Source organism: Pseudogymnoascus verrucosus (genome assembly GCF_001662655.1).
Source record: "Pseudogymnoascus verrucosus strain UAMH 10579 unplaced genomic scaffold scaffold_41, whole genome shotgun sequence".
Taxonomy (NCBI): domain Eukaryota; kingdom Fungi; phylum Ascomycota; class Leotiomycetes; order Thelebolales; family Thelebolaceae; genus Pseudogymnoascus; species Pseudogymnoascus verrucosus.
Window position 1 is genome coordinate 50,466 of NW_017263692.1, and position 25,425 is coordinate 75,890.

A 25,425-nucleotide genomic window follows, 5' to 3' on the forward strand; every position below is an offset into this window, starting at 1 on the left:
TACGTCATCGCCTAAAAAAAAGTATGTGTGGCCAGGCTCACTAATCACCTAGCTCGTGCATAATATTAGCATAAGAGACGCTACTACAGGGTTAAGGAAGCCACTGGCTAGTCTCGAACGGTTTTAGCTTTAAATTCAACCACTGTCAATCTAATGTATCGTAGAGTATTGATGTTGTCTTAGCTTACTCTTTCTGGGTTTTGACAACCTAATGGAGCACTTTAGAAAATGGCCCCTAATGTTTAGCAAGCCGACGACGGAGTTAAGACTCTGTCTTACCGAAACAATGTAGCTCCCTACAGCTACAAACCTTTCTCCTCGAGCCTATATAAGCTCATCCCACCGCTGGCACACTGAGCATCTTTCACACCTTTTGATATTATCACCAGGCTCTCAATACCCTCGATACACGACTACATTTGTATTTGCAAACATGTCACCTCCATATTCAGCACCACCACCACCAACATGCCCCCTCTTCCGTCACCGCCAGCTTAGTCCGACCGCCAATGTTCGAGTTTCTCCAATATGCCTCGGAGCCATGAATTTCGGCGAGGCTCACAAGGAGCGCATGGGCGAATGTAGCAAGGAAACGGCCTTTAAGATCCTTGACACCTTCAAAAACTGTGGGGGGAATTTTGTTGATACAGCAAATGGGTATCAAAATGGCGAGTCTGAGGAATGGCTTGGGGAGTGGTTGGGTTCACGCAACTGCCGCGATGAGATGGTCATTGCTACCAAATTTTCCAGTGCTTATCGAACGCACGAAAAGGAGAAAATTCAGTCCAACTTCGGGGGCAATGGAACAAAATCCCTTCGCGTCTCTGTTGATAATTCGCTCAAGAGGTTGCAAACCTCTTACATTGATTTGCTGTATCTACACTGGTGGGACTACGCGACCACCATCCCCGAACTGATGCACAGCCTCAACGATCTTGTCGTCTCTGGGAAAGTCATGTATCTCGGCATCTCGGATTCACCAGCGTGGGTCGTTGCGAAAGCCAATCAGTACGCACGTGATCATGGCCTCCGCCAATTTGCCGTCTACCAGGGAATGTGGAATGCAGCTATGCGAGATTTCGAGCGTGATATTATTCCCATGTGCAGGGACGAGGGAATGGCTTTGCTACCTTATGGCACCCTGGGACAAGGACGTTTCCAAACTGAAGCTTCTTTTAAAGAGCGTGAGGAGAGTAACCCTGGTCGGAAGGGCAAACCATCTTCTATCGAGCGGGCTGTTTCTAAAGTAATGGAAGAGCTCGCCTCCGCTAAGAATACAGAAATCACCAGTATTGCAATGGCGTATGTCATGCATAAGGCAGCATATGTCTTCCCACTCGTTGGAGGCCGGAAGGTAGATCACATTAAGGGCAATATTGATGCGCTCACTGTTGATCTAACTGATGAGGATATTGAGAAGATTGAAAGGGCTTATCGTTTTGATCCAGGATTTCCGCATAACTTCCTTAGCGGCTCACTCTGGGATGATGAAGATGACACACCCAAGGTCGCGCAAGGCCCTGAAGATGTATGGTTGACTAATATTTTGGGTACTTTTGATTGGGTAAAGGGCTCGAAGCCTATCAAGGCTTTTAAATAGTAGAGGGTGATTGTGAGGATGAGGCGTATCTACTATAAGTCATGAGAGTGGATAATTATATAGTAACGAAAATTCAGATAAAAAGATAATCACGTTATAATTTGCTTAGCGTCTAATTCTATACTAGAATTCCGCAATACATAGTTTTCATTTGCGTCTTTGGCCCTGAGCTTTGCTACTATCATATGAGAATCGATTTTGATGCAGCATATTTAGATCGCTTGGATCTGAACCCAGAATCTGGTATCATCCGTGAGACCAGTTGGATCTGCTTCTATTTGCGCCTGGATCCATTCGATGCCGGCTTTGTAATCTGTGCAATTGGTCAATACTGTACAGAGAGGGGGATTGAGAATAAACTTACCCACGATCACTTCCAGTGTTGGATCAGCTAGCCCAGTAGAGCCATCACGGTGTCCACCGAACCACTTGTCAACACCATAGTACAACCGACATTCGTTAAGGCATTCAATGTCGGCATTCAAATCAGAGCTTGCCGTAAAATCAGTCAGTCTATCCAACTAAAAAAAGGGACATAACTCCTGAACAAGTTGGAAACTCACTTCAAAACAGCCCCGTTGTTCCACTCGACTTCCGTCTGACCCTGGAACTGTGTGCAGCACTCTCTCAACATTCCCCAGTTCTGCTTAAAAATGCCGAAGTTAGAGGCGTCATCTTGCTTATTATCGCCATAGGCATAGGTGGTTGACATGTCATCCGTCTCGAGCATGGCGACGGCGAGCGCAAATGTGTCGGCACCAGCACCGGTTACTTCTTGTTTCCTGGCCCCCAGGCCGGAAACAGTGTAGCTTCCACGGGGATCGTCAGCAGGGTCGGCACGGAACGCAAGCTTCGTCAGCGAGACGGTAGGGATAGCCGAGGCCAGAGACAAAGTCGAGACGACGGCGATGATTGTTCCTGAAGCCCTCATTTTCGGTATTTGTGGGACTCGAATTTTTTTGATGTTATAAAAGTAGTAGAAATGGAATGTGATTCTTTTTCTTGCTGTCCTTTTGTCTGTTCATCTCCTGGGGGAATTAAACCCTTATATACCCATCATGTCTCTACGTTCGTAACCGTTAGTTCTGAAGATCAACAGAATTCTTATTCCTGGATCTCTCTAGAATTAATCTCAGACCATATTTGTGTTTCGAATAAGTATTTTAATGCTGCGGAGTAGAGGCATTTCCAACCAAAAAACAATAATAAAGCTGTATGCACCCCCTAATTATCCCTACTTTTTAATATTGAGCATTGATCTTCACTACATAGATGGAACACGTTAATATATAATGCCTTTCGCTAAATGTCAAGAATGGTGGGACGGATGCGCAGGTACCACTATAGGAGCCGAACTATTTCAACGCCAAAAGATTTTCCCAAGACCTGCTTGGGCTACTATATGAAACCAGAAGCCCACATCCGTCATTTGTGTTGTGGAATGAGTCTCTTGGTTCTACGGGTAGGACCATATTCGCACAATATGCAATAAGTCTTTCGGCAGCTATGTGCACCCCGCAATCCCCCCACAACGCCCCTAACATTACCCCTATCCTTAACGTCACTTCACTGATCTTGGCGGGGTAGTTATAATACAGCAATATACAGTGCACGTAAAATTCTCTCTAACGTGAGATAGCTACTCACCATTGAGGACTAATAAAGGCAGGACGGATGCGGAGGCACTGTAAAGCGTAAGCCTAGGGTCTCACGGGAGTCCAAGGAACCGGGTCAGGAGGCAGGGAGGGTGTCGTATTCAGTAAGCACAATAGGTCTACGTAGATACAGCGACTATTGACTGGAGTCCTCCACTGAGGCTCCAGCCCCTGATATATCTTCCTATCCCGTGAACCCTAATAATCGGGCTATACCCGAATGACAGCTCCACCGTAGGGCTGCCTTCGGCGTGGCACCTCACGTGCCATCACGTGAGGACCGCCTTACAGGCACCGTGTAATGGAGTCCTGGCTAAACAGGGTAGTACTGACATAAAGGCGGAACATATGTGTAGATTCCTCTTACTGAATATGGACACTGGGCCAGCGATCCTCCTTTTGGAAGCCCTTGAGCGGGATATGGCCTGACTTCCTTTTAGCTGATTGCGGCAGCCTACACCTAACATAGGTTCTAGAGCTTGAACACGGAAGTCGCAGTACAGCTCTTGATGCGTAGTAAACCGAACTAGTTAGTAAGGAGTCTAATGGACGTTAACGAGCTCTAGAAAGCCATTCCATTGGCACTCGTCTCGAAAGAGAAAACTTCCATATGGTGGTGCAGAGCCTGTAACGGATCTAGCCGATTGGGAAGCAGATCTGGAACATGTAAAGCTATGCGAGAACAGTCCTACAGACTGGAGGAGAAACGCTGTTCACAATAGAGTTATCACCGTGGACATTTGCGATGGAGTTTGGAACGGCCTTGCCTATGCAGCATAGGCAACAACTAATATTAACGATTGTAAGAACTAGACTACGGCCGAATCGACCCACCCCAGAGGCACCTGATGTTGCAAAGACAATATGAATGATGTTCGTGTCTAGATCTCCGGCGATTTCCAGGGGCAGATGAGGATTGCGGGTGGTTGTGTGATACAGAGGAGAAGAAGCAATGCGAGATATGGTCAGTTCCGAACCGAGGCGAGACCGCACCTAGCTTGTATCGGATCAGCGCCTAATAAGGCTACACGGCGCAGCTCTGATGCGTGCAGAAATAGGCAATTGATGAATCAGGGGGTTAAGGGGGGAAAGAATGCGTGATGGATCTGTTGTAGTTTAACATCTGGAGGTGGCGGGTAGCATCCCAGTTTATCAATCCAATGAATTTTTGGGGTAGTGTGGGGTATTGTGGGGTTTGGGACAGGGGTGGTGTTGAGCTAACTGTATTGGGAAACCGGAGAACGTGTTCCGCAGGAGAGCACCAAAAGGAAGGAACTAAGTTTGGTTAGACACAGAAACCGTTTCTTCTCCGCAAAATAAAATCAGCGGATTTGGGCAGGAGTGAGGAGAAGGCGAAAAATGTAACTAATAGAGGAGAGGGAGAGTAAGGGGAGACTGGAAGCGAATGTAGAGCGATAGAGGCATACCAAAAGAATTTGAGGATGTGCCACGCGTAGATTCTTGTTGCGCCTTGTGGCAGCATGGTGATAAAAAGCAGTCGGAAAAAGAACCGTCCGCTCTTTGGCTGAAATCTGCAATAGTATTGAACTGACAATAAGGTGACGGTGAAATGGCTATGATAAAATGCAGGTGCTAATAAGAATTACCGACGTGTGCAAACAGTGAGATTCTGATAGATTCTCAGAGGAAAGCTGGAAAAGCGAGATGATTCATACGGAAATTATACTGGTAAATGCGATGTATCCTAATGCAGACTCTTCTAGTAGATGTTATGTCACTTTATTATCCCTCCTCATGAACTACACTTTCTCCCTTGGCCCTGGTACACAGTTCCCTATATGGCCATTCCCATGTAACCCCTCCTCCCCCTCTAACTCACCCACGCCGTGTACTCAACTCTCAACCCAAAGCCACCTATTAGCCGCTTGTCCACTCAGCTCTCCCACGCCCTCATATATACCTCGTACCAAAATCTGTCTCTTTTTTCCAAATAGGGGTAGTAAGCCTTCAGAAGGGTTTGCCATTATAATAACCCTGGCTAGATATTGATGGTTTACCGCGCTGCCTCGTGGTACGCCATACCATCCATTGGGCATTGCCCATACTATCTAGTTAGAGGGTGACTATTTTTGCCATCAACACGACTTTTGTAGTCAGAGCCAATGCTTGGACTACGCCGTTCAAAGTATGTTCGAGATGCATAAATTTGTGTCCTGTATCATTCCTAGCAACCCTGCTGACAGTTGGCCGATTTCTTTGGGCAGGTAGCCTAGTAATGTTCTATTCTGTTTTAGTTAAGTAACGTAAACCGAACGAGACTCTTTCGAACACCAGATAAACTGAAATGGAGGAACTGCCACGGCTAGGTAGCACATATTTTCTGTGAGTAATTATTATCGAAAGAATGCTCCTACATATACCATCTCACTTGCTGCAGTCTACCTCATAATTATGCCGGCTTTCAAGCTCAACGGAAAGTGTGCTGCTCCGAAACATGACACGTGTGCTTGCCGGGCGGTCGTGATCTTGGTAATCTTGTGGTCGTGTATTTGTTTTGATAAGAGCCCGCAGGACGGGTATTGAAGCAGCCATGATTGATGTAGCCCCTTCTGCAGTGCCGAAGATGAACAAGCTCACATTTGTGGCTGTGGCAAGTTAGTCATATGTCACGATATTATCAAGGGCCTTTCACTTACTGTTTTCATCCCCAATAGATGTAATAGTTCTGATTTTTAAAAAAGACACAATACCAGCGCTATAACGTCAATTTAGTAAACTCCACCGAATTAGATTTTCAATTAGAACTTACATGACACCCATGCTCATGGCTATCAGCACGCCGATCGTCTCCCTTTTATTAGTTACGATTGGGCTAATGATCTTCCATGGAAGTAATGCAAGTAAGATGTCCACGAAACCAGAAAAAGCTGCACATAATATTAGTAATCTGATTTTAAGGCTGTCCATCGATCGTATCACTCACCAGCTACAAAAATGTTGTAATCTTGGATAATTTCGTATGACCAACACCTGCCTTTGATCCACGTATGCCAGAGCTTTTCCACAGGCCAACATTGAATCCATTGGATTATAGCATTGGCACCTAACACAAGGTTTGTCGAAACAATGATGAACCAAACCAACCACTTCATCCAGCCGTTGGAAACTCGTAGTAGTGTTACAGCAAAAGACGTCTTGCTCCAAACTGTAGCTAAGATGGAGAAAAACCCTGCGGCGTAAGAGAAAAGTGATACTTTCTCTTTATCCTGCATATCTTCATAGTGTTTCCCAAGTCCGAATTTAATTCCCGCCGACTGTAACGACGTCGATGCAACGAGGGCAACCTATAGAATGGGCCTGTTAGTCAATACGGCCTCATGTAACTACATTTTCGACAGCGGGTATAATGCCTTACCCAAGCAGCAATCAGGATATAGTCATCCCACCACAGTGACCTATGCCGGTACAGTTTTGAATACAATCGCAACCCTAATAGTGTCCCTGCGAGCACAGCCAAAATCCATATTGAGCGATTCAGGTACGGGCCAAGATCATTATCTGCGTGCACTGGCAGCTCCTCATACCGCGTTAAATTACTAGGGGCCATGGGCGGCAGCAGAATATGGAATGTATGGCGATTCTGGTGGACAATGCGATGTGGTCTCTGGAGCAATTGACGCGAGTTGGATTTTGTGAGCAGGGACGTTTATATTAAGTAGAGGCACAGGCCATGTGGAAAGTGGAGGGCTGTCAGCCAGCCAACACGAATGTGAGGTTTCCCTTGGGCTGGGGCCCTTCCGATGCTTCATTGCCGCTTTTCTGGGGTGATGTCGGTTTAGCTCATAGTCGACTAGACTAAGCCCACCATTTCCATGGGGAAAATATAGGTAGCTTTACATAGTAAATTGTATGCAAAGAAATATTGAATACATATATCGGAAAGTACCAAGTGGGAATTGTGGCATATCGAACCAGCCAGATCAGAGAAAATTGCCAAGTATAAATGTATCAGCGACTTTGGAAAGCAGCGCAATTCATTAGTTGTTTGGCGTGGAGAAACCTTGCTTCTTATCCCCTCATGCACGCTCCTCGGCAGGGGCCTAGAACAGATGCACATTTATTTTAGCTACAGTCGGCCACTAGAGAGCGGCTGGTTCCTACGAAGTACGAAGTACGTCGTCTACACCTTGTACCGGCATCAGTCTAACATTCTCGCAGAAAATGCAGCATAGTATTTTGTCGAAGCAACACCTTTAAATGTAGGTCCCGGGACGGTCTTGAAACGTTCTGAAAACTGACTGCGATCTGGCCCTAGTAAGCCCCTGCCCATGCCCGCTTGCCTCCATGGCCCCATGCCGGAATCGATCGTGCCGTAACAGTTTGCCACCCAATCAACATCCTGCGCAATGGATTGGCTAAGAAGGTGGTTCGAGTGAGTTGAGCTAGAATTTCACGGGTTACTCTCCAGATAAAAAAGACGATCGCCAGGCTCGTATGTCTCATATGTCGCGCCTGTGTTCGGACACTGAACAAGAGTCTAAAAATTTGGTTCTTTTTTTCAGACGCCGCTGGTTTGAACCCTACCACATGCCAGTGAAATATATGCCATACGGAACCTATCACTCCATCGAGTGAATGCCAGACGACTCCCTGAGCATCATGGGCAGGTTCCACTAGCCCTGTATGATGATTAGTTAAGGTGAGTAAACGTTGCATCTAGGTTCTAACTAGGTCCCCTCCCTGCACGCTCCTCTAGTTCTTTCCTTCGTGTAAAAGCAGTTACAGCATCCCGCATCTCGTACAACAAAGTATTGATATTTAATTAGCTGAAATAGGGTTCAATGATGTTTTTGTGCCTGTGATACGCCGTAGAGTTTGCGGAGATGATGTGCGCCGGGTTTCTCCACTAGGTGGGGTAAAGCGGGGCACAACACAGTAAACAACACAGTAGCCATCCCCTTTGCGGATGTCGGATGGGTTTTCGCCGTATATCGCGGCCCATTAAAGCATCTTCCCCAGGTCTCGGAGTCGACCGCCCCGCTAGCGGCTGCCTACATTTAGAACCCAAGTCAACTCGTGAGTTCTAGGTACATTAATTTAGAAAAATATTAGGCACAGACGGTAAAGGTTTGCAGAAGTCCAATTGGTATTAGTGTTACATAATATTGAATTGAATCTAGTTTAGTATTAAATGGACTTTTTCACAAAATAGAACGAAAATGCTCGCAACTTACAAGAACGCAATTCCTACAGATTCAATATCTCATATAATATCATATATATATCAAACAAAAAGGCCAAGCCTTAGCTACGATAAGTCTAGATTGGTAGAATATTTGTGTTCTGCAACTATCTCCACAAGCTAAGTAATATCTGCCCTATAACTCTCAAAACTTTTCGGATGAAGCTGGATATTCTACGAGAAAATGCTTAAATTGTTAGGCCAGGTGTATACACAAGATATAACAAAAGAACACGTCGAAGCCAAATCGGCTTTATAAAATAGAGTAGATATTAGGAAGGTTTAAATCTCGCACAAAGTGTAGGAGTAGATGTGCAAAACTTGCTTTAACATCTGAGGAGAATTGGCTCTTGTAAAACTGGGGGCGGACTGTTGAACTATGATTACGACAAATTTGGATCTCATTTTGATACTACACCCTAGCCGGTTATATGCTACTAATGGGGGAGGGGTTAGTGGGCGGGTGGAATCTTGCTTGTTTCTAACACGAGTAAAATGACCTCGGAAGATGTTACTGTGCCGCAGCTCATATAGTGATTCTATATTACAGATAAAAACGACGCCACAGCCTAGCTTCGAGGAGGCGTCCGATATAGTATAGTCAATATACTCAACACCTGTTCATGGAGGATCGAACTCCGTGGAAATACTGCTGGGCGAGTATATTAGGAGCGTTTGCTGCGTCGAATCTTCTTCATCTCAACAGCATCGGCATTCCATAAGTAACCAACCAAATCTCGAGATGAAGTCCACGTACGCTGCTTCTGGAATTGTAGCGCTCGCTGGTGCTGTTTCAGCCCAGCAGACTCTCTGGGGACAATGCGGAGGGATTAACTATACCGGCCAAACCTCATGTGTTTCTGGATCCAATTGCAGTTACCTTAATGACTGGTATTACCAGTGCATACCAGGTTAGACTATGAAAACTATACTTTCTTCAATCTTCTAGGAGCCAAACTAAATATTAGTTCAGGGGCCACTACATCGACACCGTCAACACAGCCAACATCCAGTGCCTCCACCTTCAAGACCTCGACAGCTACTTCGACTTCAAGTAGGCCAACTAGCACCGGGTTTTCGAAGGCGATTGGCACTAAGTTCAATATCGATGGCACAACCAAGTACTATGCCGGCACCAACAGTTACTGGATCGGCTTCTTAACCAACAACGCTGACATTGACAAGGCGCTAGACGATATCAGAGCTTCTGGTCTTAAGATTCTCCGAGTATGGGGCTTTAATGACGTCACGTCAATCCCTGGCAGCGGTACTGTCTACTATCAGTACCTTTCGTCCTCTGGATCAACAATTAACACAGGCGCCAACGGACTTCAGCGCCTGGACTATGTAGTCTCGAGTGCTGAGTCCCGTGGGATTAAGCTGATTATTAACTTCGTTAATAATTGGGCCGACTACGGCGGCATAGACGCTTATGTCAGAGTCTTCGGTGGCACTCATCAGACATGGTACACCAACTCGGCCGCACAGGCGCAGTACCAGAAGTACATCGCCGCCGTCGTGGGCCGATACAAGTCCTCGTCGGCCATCTTTGCCTGGGAGCTGGCGAACGAGTCTAGATGTAACGGCTGCGACACTAGTGTCATATACAAGTGGGCCACGACGACTTCGGCTTATATCAAGAGTCTTGACCCTAACCACATGGTTACCCTCGGAGATGAGGGCATGGGTTTGGCCGGCGATGGAAGCTATCCTTACCAGTATTCCGAAGGCGTTGACTTTGTCAAGAATCTAGGTATCTCGACACTCGACTTTGGCACTCTGCATCTCTACCCAAGCCAATGTATGTTATCTCGCACAACTTCTGATAGAAGAAAACTAACAACTATCCAATAGGGGGAACAAGCAATGATTGGGCGAACTCATGGATTGCCACTCACGCTGCAGCATGCCTGAAGGCTAATAAGCCCTGCTATTTTGAAGAATGTAAGTCATCACTAATCCACATGCATATCTCAACGGAGCAGTATTGTGAGGATAAGCGGGGCTTGGGGCTGAGGAAGAAAAGCAAACGACGTATGGCTAATTTCTCTCCTCATAGATGGCGTTACGTCCAACCACTGCTCGGTCGAGTCGGTTTGGCAGAAAACTGCGCTGGGTCTTGCGAACAGCGGCATGGGGGGCGATTCGTTCTGGCAATTCGGAGACAACCTCAGCAATGGAAACACTCCCAACGATGGCTACACCATCTACACTGGAACCTCCGACTGGACGTGCCTAGTCACTAACCATATTAATGCCATCGGCTAAGCCTCCCGTCACAGGGCTTAGAGCACCTCTCTGCTACGGCCTGACTATGACTAGGTGCAGTATGATGACTGATTTAGCTTCTCATTATGGGAAGGAGTCTCATTTTACTTTCCAGCTGAGTTTTATTGACTTGCTAGACTAAATACCGAGTTCTATTGTTTTTATACAAAGCTAGTTGTTGTCTAACGGGTTCGATTTTACAACCTTTCAAAACTACCGATTTTACCTTTGAATTACCTGCCTTATTACGTAAATGAGTCTATGCTGTATTTGAATTGTCTATATACCATTGTAATATACGTAGAAACTCGTGGACCAATTATCAAGCACCGTTCTCATACTGCAGCTTCAACGGGGGTTTACTCCGTGCTTGCGGCTGCCATATTTTCCTGTGAGTGGGAATACTACGGGGGAAAGTTTTGACAATGGATATAATAGATATATCGTAAGCAAGAGAGGAGCAAGTTACAAGGCGATCACTTGGTGCTAGGTGCTGCGAAGGTATGGTAGAGGACACCAAAGCTACAATATTAGATTAAATTTCAAATGTGATAATTGAAACTTTCTATTTCAGTTGAATCAAGTAGCTAGACTCAATGCTCCATCCATCTCACATGCCGCAGATTTTGGCATCAATCTGTGTTGCTTGTGCATCTATTCTACCTAATTGAACCGCCTGGTTATTTGTAAGCGCATTCATGGCTCCCTGTGCGATGTTGAAGCCGGCGTCGGTGTGGTCGATGGCGAGCACATTGATGCTCCTGCCCTTGTAGTCGAGTCTCCAGCAGGTACCACAATTGGCAGAGTTCCATCCTGCGATGGCCTGCGCACCGCCGATATATGGGGTGGGAATGTCGCCCTGCGTTTTCCAGTGCTTGCGGGTGATGAGGCCGTTTGGTCCATCGGAGCAGGAGACTGCGGTGAGCGAGCGCGCGCGGTTGTCATAGCCATTATCGTAGGAGACTAGAGGCCACCAATATTTGTTAGAAAACCTTCTGTCTTGGTGCAATAACCTCCTGATAGAGAGTTGTGCTATATTTGAATCCAAGGCTTACCAGTTATGGCTGATATAACAGAGGCGAGGGCTGCAAGGCTAAGTATCTGGGATAAATGCATAATGGCGATAGGGTTATGCTTTAACTTCTGTAGAAATATATATTAGGGGCGTTGTAGCGCTGTTGTATAACTTAAATGTTGGCTCAACGGCTGCCTTTATAACCTATGGTTGAACTATGGTTGGTACCTTTTTTAGCCAACTTATAAATAAATAGAACATATAGTAGAAGATATAATATGATGTAATATATGTAGATCTTACTAATTATAGTGTCATGTGGTTGCTAAACCCGTATAGCATGTCTTAACCTGTTTAGGTGAGACACCGTATACGAACGCTTCTGTGCATGCCACTAGATTCGGTGTGAATAATGTTGAGATCTTCGCTCCACTATAAGGTATTATTGGCGCAATGACAAGACAGTCCTCGTATCTCACCCCAGCTGACCCATATACTATAGCATCCTGCCACAGTTTCCGAACGAAACATCCCCCATGACATTCCTCTGCTTCTCGTATACTACACTTCAAAGAACTACCGACATATGTAGGCAGTGAGCATCTAATCGAATGGATACGAGACGGAGGAACCTTGTCTACTACCTAAACAGCTGGAATCAACACTTGTAAGGCTAATCGAGAGCCACTCCCTCATATTCCCCTACCACGCATTCGTTCGCAAACATATTGACGAATGCAGGTCCAGCGGCACAACCGATGGTGGCTATATAAGGAAGGCAACCCTGGCCTATTTAGTGTCACCACCAAACTGACATGCTTAATCTTACTCACTCTGATCATCCCCCTGCCCACCCTCGCCTTACCCGAAGAATACCCTCACGGGGGTAAGCGGCTCAGATTCCACGTCATATTCACTGGCACGATTGAGACTATCGTCCAGGTGTTATGCAAGCTTGTGTATGGCAGAGCAGACGCGATGCCCAATTCTCTCGAGTCTATGGTCATAGAGGCTTGCAGGTCTCTACCATAGTAGGATATGAGTGATAGAGATGCGATGGTTACCACTATAGTCTCTAGCTTCGTTCCAACATATATCCTAGGTGGTGGAGTGTAAGTGTCTATATCATAACGCCAAATTTATAACACAGACGTTGCTATAACCCAGACCAATCTCAACCCCAGAACCCAGCATGGTACTGTAGTAGTTCGCCCTCGACCTCTAAATGTCACCGTCGTCCAGCAATAATCGCACCCCGCCTCGCCCCTGAGTAGCTGTGATTTCAGATTTTAGTCTTCCATTCATCCATTCATCTATCCGCCTGGCCATAATCAGGCGATCGTTGATACAGATAATGACGGGGTGAAGAGACATGACTGCGCGGTTGTGCAGGGCTGTAGTGAGATGCTTCCGAGAAGCATCACCTTGCGACAGTCCAAGGATCTCCTTGACGTTTCGGACTTGATCATAAGTCCATAAGTATCTAGGGGTTTGATTTCCTGGAGTCCTCGACTTTTAATGCCGATGTGATAATTGGATTTTGACGCTTTCGCGATATTTGTGTTTTGCCAAGGGATCACTACAATTATGCAATGTCCACCACCTCGGCTGCCATTTTCCCTTGCAAAATCCTCGGAACTAGGGCCGTTAGATCTAATAACTCATGTAACTCAGATGGTTTTTGTACTTGATCATCTTGGTTAGATTCGAAAATTGGGATGTCAAGCCATCGAAAAGGAGAGATGGGAAGATCTGATTCTGCCATTCGCCGCCGCAATGTTTCCAGAAGCGTGGAATTTGGTCCCCCAACATTTAAGAGTACATGCTCTAGTGAATGTAGGGCTTCCCGTGATCCCACCAGCATGCCATGAGTTTCAGTTGCCGAAGGTACGCACAGGAGAACGTCTAAGAGCGAATCCGCCATCCGGAAGATCTTGAGCTCCTGCAATTCCTTAATTAGTGAGGGTCTTCAAGGCTGTATATAAATACGGGGCTAACTTACCATTCCATATCCATGGGCACGAATCGACGAATTCGACACCGTGGTAAAGACTGAAAGCATATCCTTAGCGATCGAGGCAGGAAGTAATGCGGAAAATGCGTCATCGTCAGCATGGCAAGACACGGGGAAGTTTACAATCGAATATTGCCAAAGGAGGGTTCGAATCCAGTTACGCGTGGCGAGTATATCCACGTATTGCATCTCGTTGAGACTTCTTCTATCGGCTTTGAGCCGGAGATTGTGCTGAAAGGCAGAAACCTCGTTTTTCTGGTCTTCAGAAACAATCGCACCTTGGTGAGATAATGGATGCGTGATGAAGCGGCTTTTAAGATAGAGGAATAGGCGAGTGAGGGCGAGAAATGCCGGCAGTGGGGTGCTGTCGTAACGCGTATCGAGATCAGGCGTAGGCAGTTCATCAATCACTTTTAATATGGCGGGTAAACCATTCTGTACGCAGAAAGTCCTAAAAGGCAAGTTAGCAACGCGCGAATACGCCGAGCAAGAGGGCTGCCGACCTCTCCGAGATAAACAGAATCCAGTAAACACGGAGCCTTAGTTGGTGCTCACTGATAGCAGTAAGAGACGCAAATGTTTCTGGCCGATGCAGTTCGAGGCCGTGCGCGTAGGCAATTGCTTCTCGCAAGTAGAGCCCAGCTGTTTGTAGCTTGTTGGTATTGGCGAAATAGACGTGGATGAAAAACGAGGTCAATAGCGACGCTATAGAATAATGGTCGCGATAGTCGAAAAGAATTCTCAATCGCTCAGACTCAATCTGAAAGTGGCGCGAGGAGATGGGAAGGAACGACGCGGCATGCTCAGGCAACCGGAGCTGGGAGATGACGGCGGCACACAGCGCACCAGCCAACGCATACGCTTCGAAATCTTGGTTGTCAGCTCTCAGGCGTGAGATGAGATCGTCATAAGATACGATAGGCCAGACTGGGTAGAGACGGTGACGGAAGATTTCCAAGAACTCGAGGTAGGAACTAAGGGGGATGTGATGCAAGCAGGGTGCTGGTGGTGGAGCGAGCGGTTGTGTGGGCAGATCCGGGCAAGCATCTGCAAGTTGCTTATGGGTCAACGTCGACGTGTGGTGTAGATCACGACTAGGCGGATTAGCCTTCTCGAGATCTTTCTGAAATGTCTTGATCCTGCAGCCGGTGGCTAGTCGAGGACCTTTCGGGCCCCTCTTTTTGGGGATGCGCAGAAAAGTGCAGGTCAGGGAGCGTCGCTGGCACTCGGCACATGGGTGTCCACCACGGCATCGTACACGTCGCAGAGCGCAACCGTCACAGGGAGTTATGGATCTCATCGGGGTGTGCACACAGGCAACGCAGGTTGAAGAAGAGTGAAAAGAGGGAGAAGAAGAGGCGGCAGTTGATTCCTCCAGAGTAACTTACTGTACAGTGCAGCACTACCAAGTGTGGGGATGCGGGGATTCGGGGATTCCACCAGGGACGAGGGGGAAACACTAGAGCACCATCAACCGCGTGCTACCCTAGTACGCGCCTCGGTACTCAAGTATGAGTACCACCGAAAAGTCTGTCGCTTGGCTCGGACGTGCGCATAAACTCACTCAGTCCAGCTTCAGGATAGGTATGGTTGGCTTGGATCGTTCATAACTATTCATAACTGCCTTCGGCCTTCTGCGCACGTGCTTGGCGACAGACTTTTAAGCTGCACGGGACTCGAGTAGAACTTTACTCCGGTTTCCCCCCAGAACCGCTGGGCAGGTGGGACATTCTAGCTAAGAGGGAGGGTTACCAACTCGCTGGACACTTGTTTTACCACAGGTAATTAACTGAAAATTCTTCAATATGTAAGGCACGCGGTTCTGTGCGTATAGGATAAGTTATCAACTAAGTTACAAAGTTCCTTGGAGATGTCACCGCATTTCACTCCCATCCATGATAATGTGTTCACACTTTCTCGCTCGTTACCGGTACCGCATCTGCCACTCGTGCATCCTCCTCTTCCCCTTTCATATTTCCCCTTGCAAACACGTCTACCTGCACCTTGCGGAAATTGCGAGCGCTGACGCCATCTTCGAAGAGTATATCTAATTCCGCGGCCGACAGGCCCTTGGGCTCAGGAAGGCGGAAATAGGACCAGATCAGTGCAGACAAACAGAACCCGCACCAGACGAAGCCGCCCTTTCCACGTAGGTTCCATGCACTTGGGTTGAGAATGGGTGGGTTGAGGAAGTTGGCCACGATGCTCGCAATATTATAGGCATTGCGAGCAAGGACAACACTCTTGATTCGCAGCCGTGTCGATGGAATCTCGGAAACTAAACAGTAACAAACCGGTCCCACTGTCATACCGTAGGTAGCAACAAAAACCAGCATAAAGCCGCCCGAAGTCCATCCGATCCAGGGTTGAGGGGCCGGGATCCCCAGGATGCCGACAATCACGAGGATGGTGAACATAACACTCAATCCGACGAGGTATAATGTGCGTCGACCAATACGCGGCATGATAAACCAAGATGCAATTGTCCCAGCTAGAGCAATGCCATTAGTGCCGAGACCGAAGTCGAACGACTTGTCGGGGTTGAAGCCGGCCTGTTGCAAGAAGTATGTTATGTTGCCACCGAACCAGATACCACATAATACCTGCGTCATCCAGACGACGCTGGCAATTTCAGTCCGGCGGAGATTGGGTCCACGGAGACAATCGAGATACGACGTGCCTTCTTGGAGCTGCATTTCTAGCTCGTTCGTGTGCGCGATCATGGCCACGGTCTGAGAGATTTCCTCATCGTCAACCTCAGAGCTAGTCAGACCACGCAGTGCCTTTCGAGCTTCTTCGAGTCGCCCTTTCTTGACCAGCCATGTGGGACTCTCGGGTGCAAACAGCACGCCGAGTATGATTGGAGGTGGGAACGCCCATTGTATGGCATACGGTATGCGCCATGCCCAGTCGTCGGAGCGGTGCAGGAGAGCTCGAAGAGTGCCAGTGCTGATCAACTGACCAATTACCCAGCACATGTTGACATAGGTGGTTAAGATGGGTCGCAGTTGGATCGGAGCCACATCAGCGGCATAGGTGGTCGTGAGGATCTGGAATGCTCCCCAAGGCAAGCCGCAGAGAACTCCTCCTGCGAACAGCATGGCGATGTTCTGTGCAAAGAAGAATATGAATATGAAGGCGATTGTGAGGAAGAGCGCCCCGATAATGGTTTTCTTGTAGCCAAAACGATCCGCCAGAATACCTGCGATCATCAGGCCACAAATCTGACCGACCTGCGTTCCATTTTGGAGCCCTGACATCCAGCTCGCCGTCACCTGGTAATCGCCATTGGCAAGCTCAACTCCAAACCTCTTTCGAAATTGCGGGAGAGCGAAAAAGCTGCCAATAAGAGACGTGTCATAGCCTTCCATGATAATGCATAGGGATAGAATCATGGAGTAGGCGATCGCCTTGGGGTATTTCCTGACGGCCTCCATAATGCTCATATTCTTTTGCATAGTGTCCGCTACCTCTGCGTCGAGCGCCAGGTCGCGAAGCAAGGAGACACCGGGCACTGATTTATGAGGTCCACCATCTTTAGTCGTCGTCGAGACCGGCTGTTCTGGTGACATGTTGTTCGGAGAGGTTGAGACTACAGGCGAAGAGTATTCTTGATGCTCTGCACCTGTGTCTGGTTTAGAGTCTTTCGAATCCATGACGGTTGTATGTTACCCCAAGGAAAATGATAGGAGTGAAAGGTATTGAACAGTTGAATCATGTTGACTGGGCAGACCATGAGTTTATATAGATATGCCACTTTGTGATAATTTTGCCATTCAAGTCGTGGAATTTCTTCCCCCTGTAAGTTATGTCAAGGTAACTTAAGTTAGTTTACGACTTGGGGCAGACTCCAGATCCTCCAACTTCCCCTTTGACCTGTCGTGGGGAAGTGGGGCACCACGCTGTTGGCATGGTCTTAAGGTTAGTCTGGGGATTTCTCCGAGCTCGGGGGGTCTACTCCACCATTAGTTGATAAACTCCAGCCCAAGTACACTAGTCCAAGACCTAAGTTAGCGTTGCCAATGATGAGAGTTGCCAAATAATTTCGGCAGTACGTTACAGATTTAGGGCTACGGCTTTGAAATTTTAGCGAATATTTTCGGCGAGGCATTCTAGCTCCACCTGGTACTTGTAAACCGGATATTCAAGCCAGTATACTACATTAGCACTCACACGAGCCCAAACTCAGATTCACATGCCTCCTGAAACGGACCGAATCAACGGCCGTGCCCCAGGCTTATGCTAGAGCAAGCACTAGACAAGCCAACTACGTGCAAACTATCGGCGGGGTAGGGTTCCCTGTTACTTGCCTCGTGGACATCCATCCTGGCTCGGTATGACGCCGAGAGTAAAATTGGTCTTGGCTGTTAACTTAAGTCCAGAACCAATACCAAGAGTGACTAGTATTCCCAATTTTTTCGATATTTCGCTCTTTCTAACCGCCAGATTGTAGCCATGCCATATTGTGCGTAGGATGTGTTTGGTCTGCAACATCGAACTACAGGGGCCCCTTGAAATAGTTCATCACAGGGGGTGGTGATTTGATGTAGGGTCTACTGCTGTGAGGCTGTGCTGGTAGGTTCTGTAGAATAGGAAATGATAATTTCGCCATCATCACGAGTAGGGTCTATTTGTATGCATCTTTTGTTAATATATCACCTGTAATTACTCTACGTACTACGGAGTTCTACTCCTGAGCTGGTCTAGAGGTTATTCTCGGGCACGGAGTGAGAAATCTACAACTTTTCACTTATTCGTAGGTCCGTAATGAGCGGTTTTTGTCACTCTGTGAGACTTGATTGAGCTTCCCATGCAGGCTTGCCACTAATTTACTCGTTCGCCTTTGCAGCCATGACGGCTACTTTGCTCTAAGCCAGAAAGACTTATAGTTTGCAAAAACAAAAAGGATTTCTCATAATATATAGAGCATAAAACAAGGCCTCGTTGGACATGATAGCTAACGTATGGAGGATTCTATCATAAACCCATGGATCTTTCCGGATTCTCTCAGGTCCTCTTGTTCTTGAGATATCGTCCTGAGCTTACACCCGAGAACTGAGTTAATTCAACACATACATCGTCACATCTCCATTATCCATGAAGTGAACTCCTCTCGAATATAACAATCATGCATATCATGTCATACATGACCAATTTGCTTCATTAGATCTAAATACGACAAGAATTTTGTTCCTCCTTCTATAGTGAATAACTCATGTGAGTATCCTTCGTAATGCCAACTTGAATTAAAGTGAAATGGATTCCGAAACACCGACCATAGCCATAGATAGATCAGAGACTACTTGTTCCAGGCACCAGACAGAATCAAGCGCTTCGGCTGTCCGAGCACATCAACTCTGCTATGGGCCCGGTCAAGGCTTCATCAATACCTATGCTCAAAAGTCCTCCTATCTTGACAGTGGCAGGGCGGTCAGGTTGGCCGACGAGAGCCCATATTCTGTCTTTAATCTCAAACTCCGTTTGGTAATTCCGAAGCAGGTCACTGATACGGCTGGAATGATCCAGCACACTCAGTTGTGGAGAGGGACCCATGTCGATAATCAACTCGTTCTCGCCGTCGGCGAGTGGTTGGAATGTCACAACCATACTTGGGACGAGAGGATAGTTCTCGACCATGATATCTGCATCACTTATGTCGGAACCATTGACGGTGACCTTCAAAGATGAGGGTATCTCGGTCATCGAGAGAAACCTAAAGGACCATGCACCTCCCTTGATGGTTGCCTTAAGCTGCCCAGAATCCTGCTTATACTGAATTTTGGCAGTGCGCGGTTCTTGGTCAACTATCCCGGTTTCTGGCTTCACGATATCATCTCGAGCGTCCTCAATAATAGTGAACTCGCCGTCTCGACCAACAACCACGAGGACCTCGAAATTTTCGGGGTTTCCACATCCGTTATCAGGCACGAGCTTCCCATCTAGGGGGATGATGGCACCTTCGGGGGCCAAGACAGGTATTTGTTCTAGAGAACGATACATGTTGAGCTCTCTATCGCCATCATAGACAATGCCAGTGAAAATATCGACATGTCTATGAGGAGGGATCCAGCCCTTGACCATGCCTTGGCCCGTTCTTCTGTCCCGCGGCTTAACAATTGGTGCCACAATCAGATGTGGACCAAAATAATATTGGTTGGGGACCTCGTAGGCAACGTCTCGTGAAGGGAAGCTCCAGTACATAGGTTGAATTAATGGTTGGTGAGAAGCGGCGGTTTCAGCGTTCACTGTGTATAGATAAGGCACGAGGCGGTGACGGAACTGCATGAAGTGCTGAATGATGGTTTCGCTTTCCTTGTGGTACGACCACGGCTCCTTCGATGTCCAGGGGCTGTTCGAGGAATGGAGTCGTAGAATCGGCGAAAATGCCCCAAACTGAACCCACCGAGTGACCAATTCGTCATCTCGCTCGCCCTTCATATGTCCACCTAAATCGTGGCTCCACCAGCCGTACCCTATGTTCGAGGCAGTGGCAGTAAATTCTGGCTGAAACTCGAAAGTCGCCCAGCTAGTAATGGTGTCCCCAGAAAATCCTACTGGGTACCTGTGGCTTCCAGGGCCAGCGTAGCGGGAAAATATCAGAGGTTGATCTATAGTCTTCGTGTGCGCACTGTCAAGGAAATGAAAATGGTTCAACAACCAGAGGGGATCAAGTCCTGGTACGCGGGAGCTAGCTCCTTGTTGCCAGTCGATCCACCAGAAATCGCAGGCGATATTTTCAATGCCCCGATGGAGTATGTTCAGGTAGGCGTCCATGAATTTGGGACATGTGGAGTTGAACAAGATTGGAGCTTTCTTCGAGGTATCGTGATTCAAAGCGAGTGCCATTTCTTCGTAGAGGTCCTCGTGGTGATGCACGCCAGCATGCGGGTGATCGTTCAACGTAATCTTGAGTTTACGGTTGTGTAATGCTTTGCCAAATTCGGATGGGTCTGGGAAAAGGGTTTTATTCCAAGTGTATCCCGTCCATCCGGTATGAGGAACTCGTTCATCATCAACAAGATGCCAGTCCATGTCAATCACAGCTACCGAGAGAGGAATTCCTCGATTGGTGAATTTGTCCATCAAACTGATATACTCATCTGCGCTGTACGCATGGTAGCGACTCCACCAATTCCCGAGCGCCCATCTTGGCAGCTGGGGTTGGTCACCAGAGATGGCATAGAAGGATCTCATGGCTCCCTTGAAATCGTGGCCGTAGTAGAACAAATACCCATCAATGCGATCACCCGGCTGCCGAGTTGCAACAAAACCTTTTCCATCGAAGAGCATGGAGTTGCTGTCATCCAAGCTAGCAAAACCTGACCTTGAGATAATTCCCGCACCTAGGTCGCATCGGCCATCTACCTCATCTAATGTTCGTGCTGTACCGCCGAGATTGTTCTCAGGGTCACTGCCGTACCTCCACTCCGATCCCCACAGTGTGACTTTGCTGTTGAAGGTGACCATGAGGCCGCTGGGACTAAATCGTTGTTTGTCGTAAGTGAGATGAAACGAAGGCGTGATAATATCCAGCTGATCATCCACATCTCGAATCTCATGATTGGGTACCGGAAACCTTCTATTCATGGCAAAGGTTGAGGCGCGGTCCTCGAATTGGCCGTCGGAGGACCATTCATAGCGAATCACATTGCCACCCAGAAGTGTAAAGCGATAGTTTGCCTCGGCCACCACAGCATCCGGACTGGCCAGTGGTTCGCATGGAAATGCGTATTTGTCCATGTTGATTGAGTTAAAGCAATTCCTTCTGGTCAACGCAATTCGGAATCGTAGTTGGGGTGTTGATTATATAGTGTCGAAACAAAGAATGTAACCCGGAAGGGTTTTTCGTGGTACTTCAGACATCCTCTGTCCACCCCACCATGTTTAGCAACATTATTCTGGTGTTGGGCAACCAAAAAGCCTGTGGATGGAGAATGATACATCCTTGGCCATAATTTACTGGAGTTAGTGACAAGCACTAGACAAATAGGTCGTAGATCTTATTCCAAGCTTAGTAGCGCTCGATATGGGGCTCCACTAGTAAAGCTAGAAAGGAGGGTCGGCAGCCTGGCGAAAGTGGAGGTCAATAGTCCGATGTGGTCGCGTAAATTATTCGTGAGAATTGTTCGCAAGAATTGTTCGCCTTTGTTGCAGACCCAGATACTAAGTTATGCGTATACCTAAATTGTTCGCTTGGTCCGATTCAAACGCAGCCCGCCTAGCTGATTTTTCGCAAGTAGTGTGGGGTGTAGTTCTGGTATTTTTATACAGTAAAGCTGCCTAAGTTCGCCCATGCTTTGTCGATCCGGACGCCTGGCGTAGGATAAAATTAAGGTTAAATTTCTCGCATCAACTCTGTCTTCCTGAAATCCCCCAAGCCGCAAGCGTCCAATTAGGGGCTTCATTTCACTAGACAAGGACTTGCTTACGCTATACCCAAACTAAGAACGTATTCGTTCAAATGTGGCATTGCGGGGATAGAAGACTTAGGACGGAGCTATGAGAAATACTTTCGAGCAGCGTTCACCCGAACTGGAAACGCCAAGTATGGCCTTGGATTACGGTATAAATCTTAGGCCTGTTTTCGGGGTTAGTGAGCAGTCAGTGGGAAACAAACACGCGCGTAGTGGCTACATATTAGTCTTGTGGGACAGCTGCTTCCCTCGTAGTGACTAAAGGAACTACTCGAGTATATGGCTGTAAAAGCCTGCCGTATCCCACGGGAATGTCGGTTTCCCCCAACAGTGAAGATTGGAAGGCGCGGCTCACGTGCTTCCCTCTGGGCACAGAGTGAGAACTCCACACTTCCTCTGTGGCAGGAGGTGGGATTGTCCTTCTGTGAGGTGCTGGAGGATGAAGGCTGGCTGTTGACCTCAGACATGATCATACAAGAAGAGTTTTACCATCTACAGGTCGCCTCGAGCGCCATTTAGAGTGCGAGAAGCGCAGGCGTTGCCATTCATACCGTTAGCTTGTTGGACTTCGAGCTTCTATACTACCATTCCTAGGAACAACCTAATCTAGGCCCTCTATCGGAATCTCTAAGACAGCTGCTAGGGAACATCAAGGTCCTACGTCGTCGAACAACGAGATGCTGACTTCAGAGATCGCTATTTTAAAACCCTTCAGTAACTCTTTAGCAATTATCCTGAGACATCCTTACAATTCCATCACCCTATCATCCTCAATTATAATAACTTCTGGGCCTTCTTTCCTCTCTACTCTTCCATTGCTAATGACTAGCCCACTCTTACTCTCTACATTCCACTCCCCTATCCTTGGATTATATTCGAGCAAATACACCATTTGGCCACTCTCATTCCCTACGAAATCACCAGCCACGTCTAGAATCAAACTCGGCTCTCCATAATGCCCCATAAACTCTAGTTCCAACTTCAACTCAGCCTTCTCCATCTCTCCTCGAAAAGTGATAACGAATGGCTCAGTTCGCAGTACCCGCCTGTTGTGTTCCAACCTTACACTCTGCAGAAACGAAGCAGGTGTATCATCTATGTCGACACCACGAACCTTCAACTCTTGTCTGCTCTCCCCACATTTCAGCTCTACAACCATCCTCCTCCTCAAGACAAACTCCGGGATGTCGATACCAAGTTTCTCCATCACCTTAACCATGAAATCATCCGTCTTTGCCCTCACCCTTATCGCTCTATCCGCAATCCCATCCAATTCTGTACTCTGCAAATTACAAATTGCCAGCTTTCCTCTTCGCTTCCCCGACTTTCCCTTAACCTTACCTTCCCCATTTCTCTTTCCCGTAACAGCAACTTCAGGTACCTCATTGGCTGGGCTGACCGTGAGCGATGAGCCAAGCACAAGGCAGAGATCTGCTTTCTGAGCTTCTTCGAAGGCGCGTTGTAACGCGACAATGGGGAGGTTTTCGCCGAAGTTGATGATGCTGTCTAGCAAAACTCCGCTGCAGATTGCACATTTCCGACCGGTGCGATGGCCAAGCAGCGACGTCTGGTCCGGCGGTGCGGCGGCACGGAAGTCTCGAATGTATTCTTTTCCACAGGACCTGGAGGATTCACGGTTACTGTTGCCGTGGAGCTCGGATATGTTGTCCTATGACATCGATATCAGCAAATCGAACATGGCATTCTCCCATCTCCCTACTTGACAGGTGGTATAAACAGCAAAACTCACTGGCAAAATTCCACTCCTCCGGTGTAACCCATCGCAATTCTGACTGACAAGATACTTTAAAATACCCCTATTCTGCAATTCCACTAGCGCCATGTGTGTTTGCGTTGGCACAGCTTGCAATGTACTAACAGCTTTGTCTTTCGCTGATCGTTGTCTTCCTTGTGCTCGCAGAGTCCATTGGCCCTCAGAACCGCGAAAGTCTGGTATACCTATACGAGAAAGGTAAGTTAGTGCGCGGCCACAGATAAATAAATATTAGAAAGATAAGCGTACAAGCAGATGTGGACACTCCGGCTCCAGTGAATGCGATGAAGTGTTTGCTTTTCCGGATATGGTCAGCGAGGATTTGAGCTTTCTTCTCCACAACCTCCGCTGCTTCGCTGAGCTCTACTTCGGCAACCGCGGGGGCGGACAGATCCATGGCGTGTTGGGGCGCGATCAAGGACTCGAAGACAATAAGCAGGACGTGGCAGAAGTGGCAATAGATATGGAGTCTTGAGACTGGCTGCACGGCTCGATAGTGGTTTGTGTTGTATTGTCTGAATGAGAAGTCACCAGGTATATAGAGAGTTTGTTTAGGCAACAGGCACATGACAAGGGGAACTATGGTCGTCACGACAACAGTTTCGTTAACATCGAACAATAACTAACGTATTTCACAAACGACCAGGACATATGTTCCGGCCTAACCACCAACTATTCTAGTTAGCCAACTGGCCGGCCCAACCACTAACTTTTGGGTTGGTGGTTCGGCCGGCCCAACCACCAACCTATACGTAGAATAGTAGAATAGTATATTAAATTGAATTAAATTACCTACTCTACTCTAGCCCGCTTCCACTTTAGCCTCTTAACTAAAGCTATTTCTGTACGAGTAGTAAGACCTGATAAATTGCCACAGTCGTGGTCATCGTTATGGCAGTGTACACTACACTACACTCCTTTGCTTCCTTATAACACCTACACCTCTTCGTACTACACAGCCCTTTGCACTGACAGGATATTCCAACCTAAGCACTTGTAGAAGCCTCTCTAGCTGCAAGCCCTAGGCCTACTTCCTTAGTAGAAGTAGGAATTACTATATCACCCCGTAGAGCTCACTCTACAACTCCAAGTGATTTAGTAGGAATAAGGCGTTATATAATACCAGAAGCTGTAAGAATCCGATACCTATGAGGGTAAGGCTCTTCTAGAATTCTTGCAAATAGCCTCTTATTATCAGTTGAGGTTCTATCCTCTCGAGGAACCTTTATAGAGACTATTGCTCCTATATTAAAGTGCTGAATATCATGCTTCTTTGTATACTTCTGCACCATAGAAATCCTTGCTCGTTGAGTAGCTACTATAGCTCTCTCAATCACAGGATCTAGTGTAAGCCGAAGCTCAGTTCTAAGCTGAGCTAGAACTCGAGCCTAGGTCCTACGCCGAAGCTCAATTCCAAGTTCTAGCTTAGAGTGTGAGCTCTCAATTGCGAGCTCAATTTCGAGTTCTGGCTCGGAGTAGGAG

General features: G+C 47.4%; 9 protein-coding genes across 9 annotated transcripts; 2 read left to right on the forward strand and 7 right to left on the reverse strand.

Annotated features, from left to right (window-relative positions):
• Nucleotides 1–178: 178 nt before the first annotated feature.
• Nucleotides 179–1,677, forward strand: VE01_06963 (uncharacterized protein). The gene has a single exon (XM_018276400.2). It carries the CDS (start codon nt 434–436, stop codon nt 1,598–1,600), a length of 1,167 nt encoding a protein of 388 aa, XP_018127875.1. The 5' UTR covers nt 179–433; the 3' UTR covers nt 1,601–1,677.
• An 87-nt stretch (nt 1,678–1,764) lies between these two features.
• On the reverse strand, nt 1,765–2,531 carry VE01_06964 (uncharacterized protein; the record flags this gene model as incomplete). Its single annotated transcript, XM_018276401.2, has 3 exons — nt 1,765–1,913; nt 1,965–2,092; nt 2,164–2,531. 3 exons carry the CDS (start codon nt 2,529–2,531, stop codon nt 1,813–1,815), a joined length of 597 nt encoding a protein of 198 aa, XP_018127876.1. The 3' UTR covers nt 1,765–1,812.
• Nucleotides 2,532–5,601: 3,070 nt separating this feature from the next.
• Nucleotides 5,602–6,823, reverse strand: VE01_06965 (uncharacterized protein; the record flags this gene model as incomplete). Its single annotated transcript, XM_018276402.2, has 5 exons — nt 5,602–5,861; nt 5,913–5,971; nt 6,026–6,143; nt 6,200–6,560; nt 6,632–6,823. The coding sequence occupies 5 exons, from the start codon at nt 6,821–6,823 to the stop codon at nt 5,641–5,643; spliced, it is 951 nt and encodes a 316-aa protein (XP_018127877.1). The 3' UTR covers nt 5,602–5,640.
• Nucleotides 6,824–9,200: 2,377 nt separating this feature from the next.
• VE01_06966 (uncharacterized protein) lies at nt 9,201–10,943 on the forward strand (the record flags this gene model as incomplete). The annotated part of the gene is made up of 4 exons (XM_018276403.2): nt 9,201–9,369; nt 9,432–10,259; nt 10,313–10,402; nt 10,518–10,943. 4 exons carry the CDS (start codon nt 9,201–9,203, stop codon nt 10,724–10,726), a joined length of 1,296 nt encoding a protein of 431 aa, XP_018127878.1. The 3' UTR covers nt 10,727–10,943.
• Nucleotides 10,944–11,038: 95 nt separating this feature from the next.
• On the reverse strand, nt 11,039–11,842 carry VE01_06967 (uncharacterized protein; the record flags this gene model as incomplete). Its single annotated transcript, XM_018276404.2, has 2 exons — nt 11,039–11,689; nt 11,782–11,842. 2 exons carry the CDS (start codon nt 11,840–11,842, stop codon nt 11,337–11,339), a joined length of 414 nt encoding a protein of 137 aa, XP_018127879.1. The 3' UTR covers nt 11,039–11,336.
• A 263-nt stretch (nt 11,843–12,105) lies between these two features.
• Nucleotides 12,106–15,316, reverse strand: VE01_06968 (uncharacterized protein). Its single transcript, XM_018276405.2, has 3 exons — nt 14,259–15,316; nt 13,744–14,206; nt 12,106–13,683 (listed from the first exon to the last, which is right to left on the reverse strand). The coding sequence occupies exons 1-3, from the start codon at nt 15,053–15,055 to the stop codon at nt 13,327–13,329; spliced, it is 1,617 nt and encodes a 538-aa protein (XP_018127880.1). The 5' UTR covers nt 15,056–15,316; the 3' UTR covers nt 12,106–13,326.
• A 254-nt stretch (nt 15,317–15,570) lies between these two features.
• On the reverse strand, nt 15,571–17,734 carry VE01_06969 (uncharacterized protein). The gene has a single exon (XM_018276406.2). It carries the CDS (start codon nt 17,409–17,411, stop codon nt 15,663–15,665), a length of 1,749 nt encoding a protein of 582 aa, XP_018127881.1. The 5' UTR covers nt 17,412–17,734; the 3' UTR covers nt 15,571–15,662.
• Nucleotides 17,735–18,867: 1,133 nt separating this feature from the next.
• VE01_06970 (uncharacterized protein) lies at nt 18,868–21,693 on the reverse strand. Its single transcript, XM_018276407.2, has one exon. The coding sequence runs from the start codon at nt 21,493–21,495 to the stop codon at nt 19,081–19,083; it is 2,415 nt and encodes an 804-aa protein (XP_018127939.1). The 5' UTR covers nt 21,496–21,693; the 3' UTR covers nt 18,868–19,080.
• Nucleotides 21,694–22,709: 1,016 nt separating this feature from the next.
• VE01_06971 (uncharacterized protein) lies at nt 22,710–24,470 on the reverse strand. Its single transcript, XM_059463846.1, has 3 exons — nt 24,193–24,470; nt 23,920–24,128; nt 22,710–23,838 (listed from the first exon to the last, which is right to left on the reverse strand). The coding sequence occupies exons 1-3, from the start codon at nt 24,338–24,340 to the stop codon at nt 22,915–22,917; spliced, it is 1,281 nt and encodes a 426-aa protein (XP_059319484.1). The 5' UTR covers nt 24,341–24,470; the 3' UTR covers nt 22,710–22,914.
• Between the last annotated feature and the right edge of the window lie 955 nt (nt 24,471–25,425).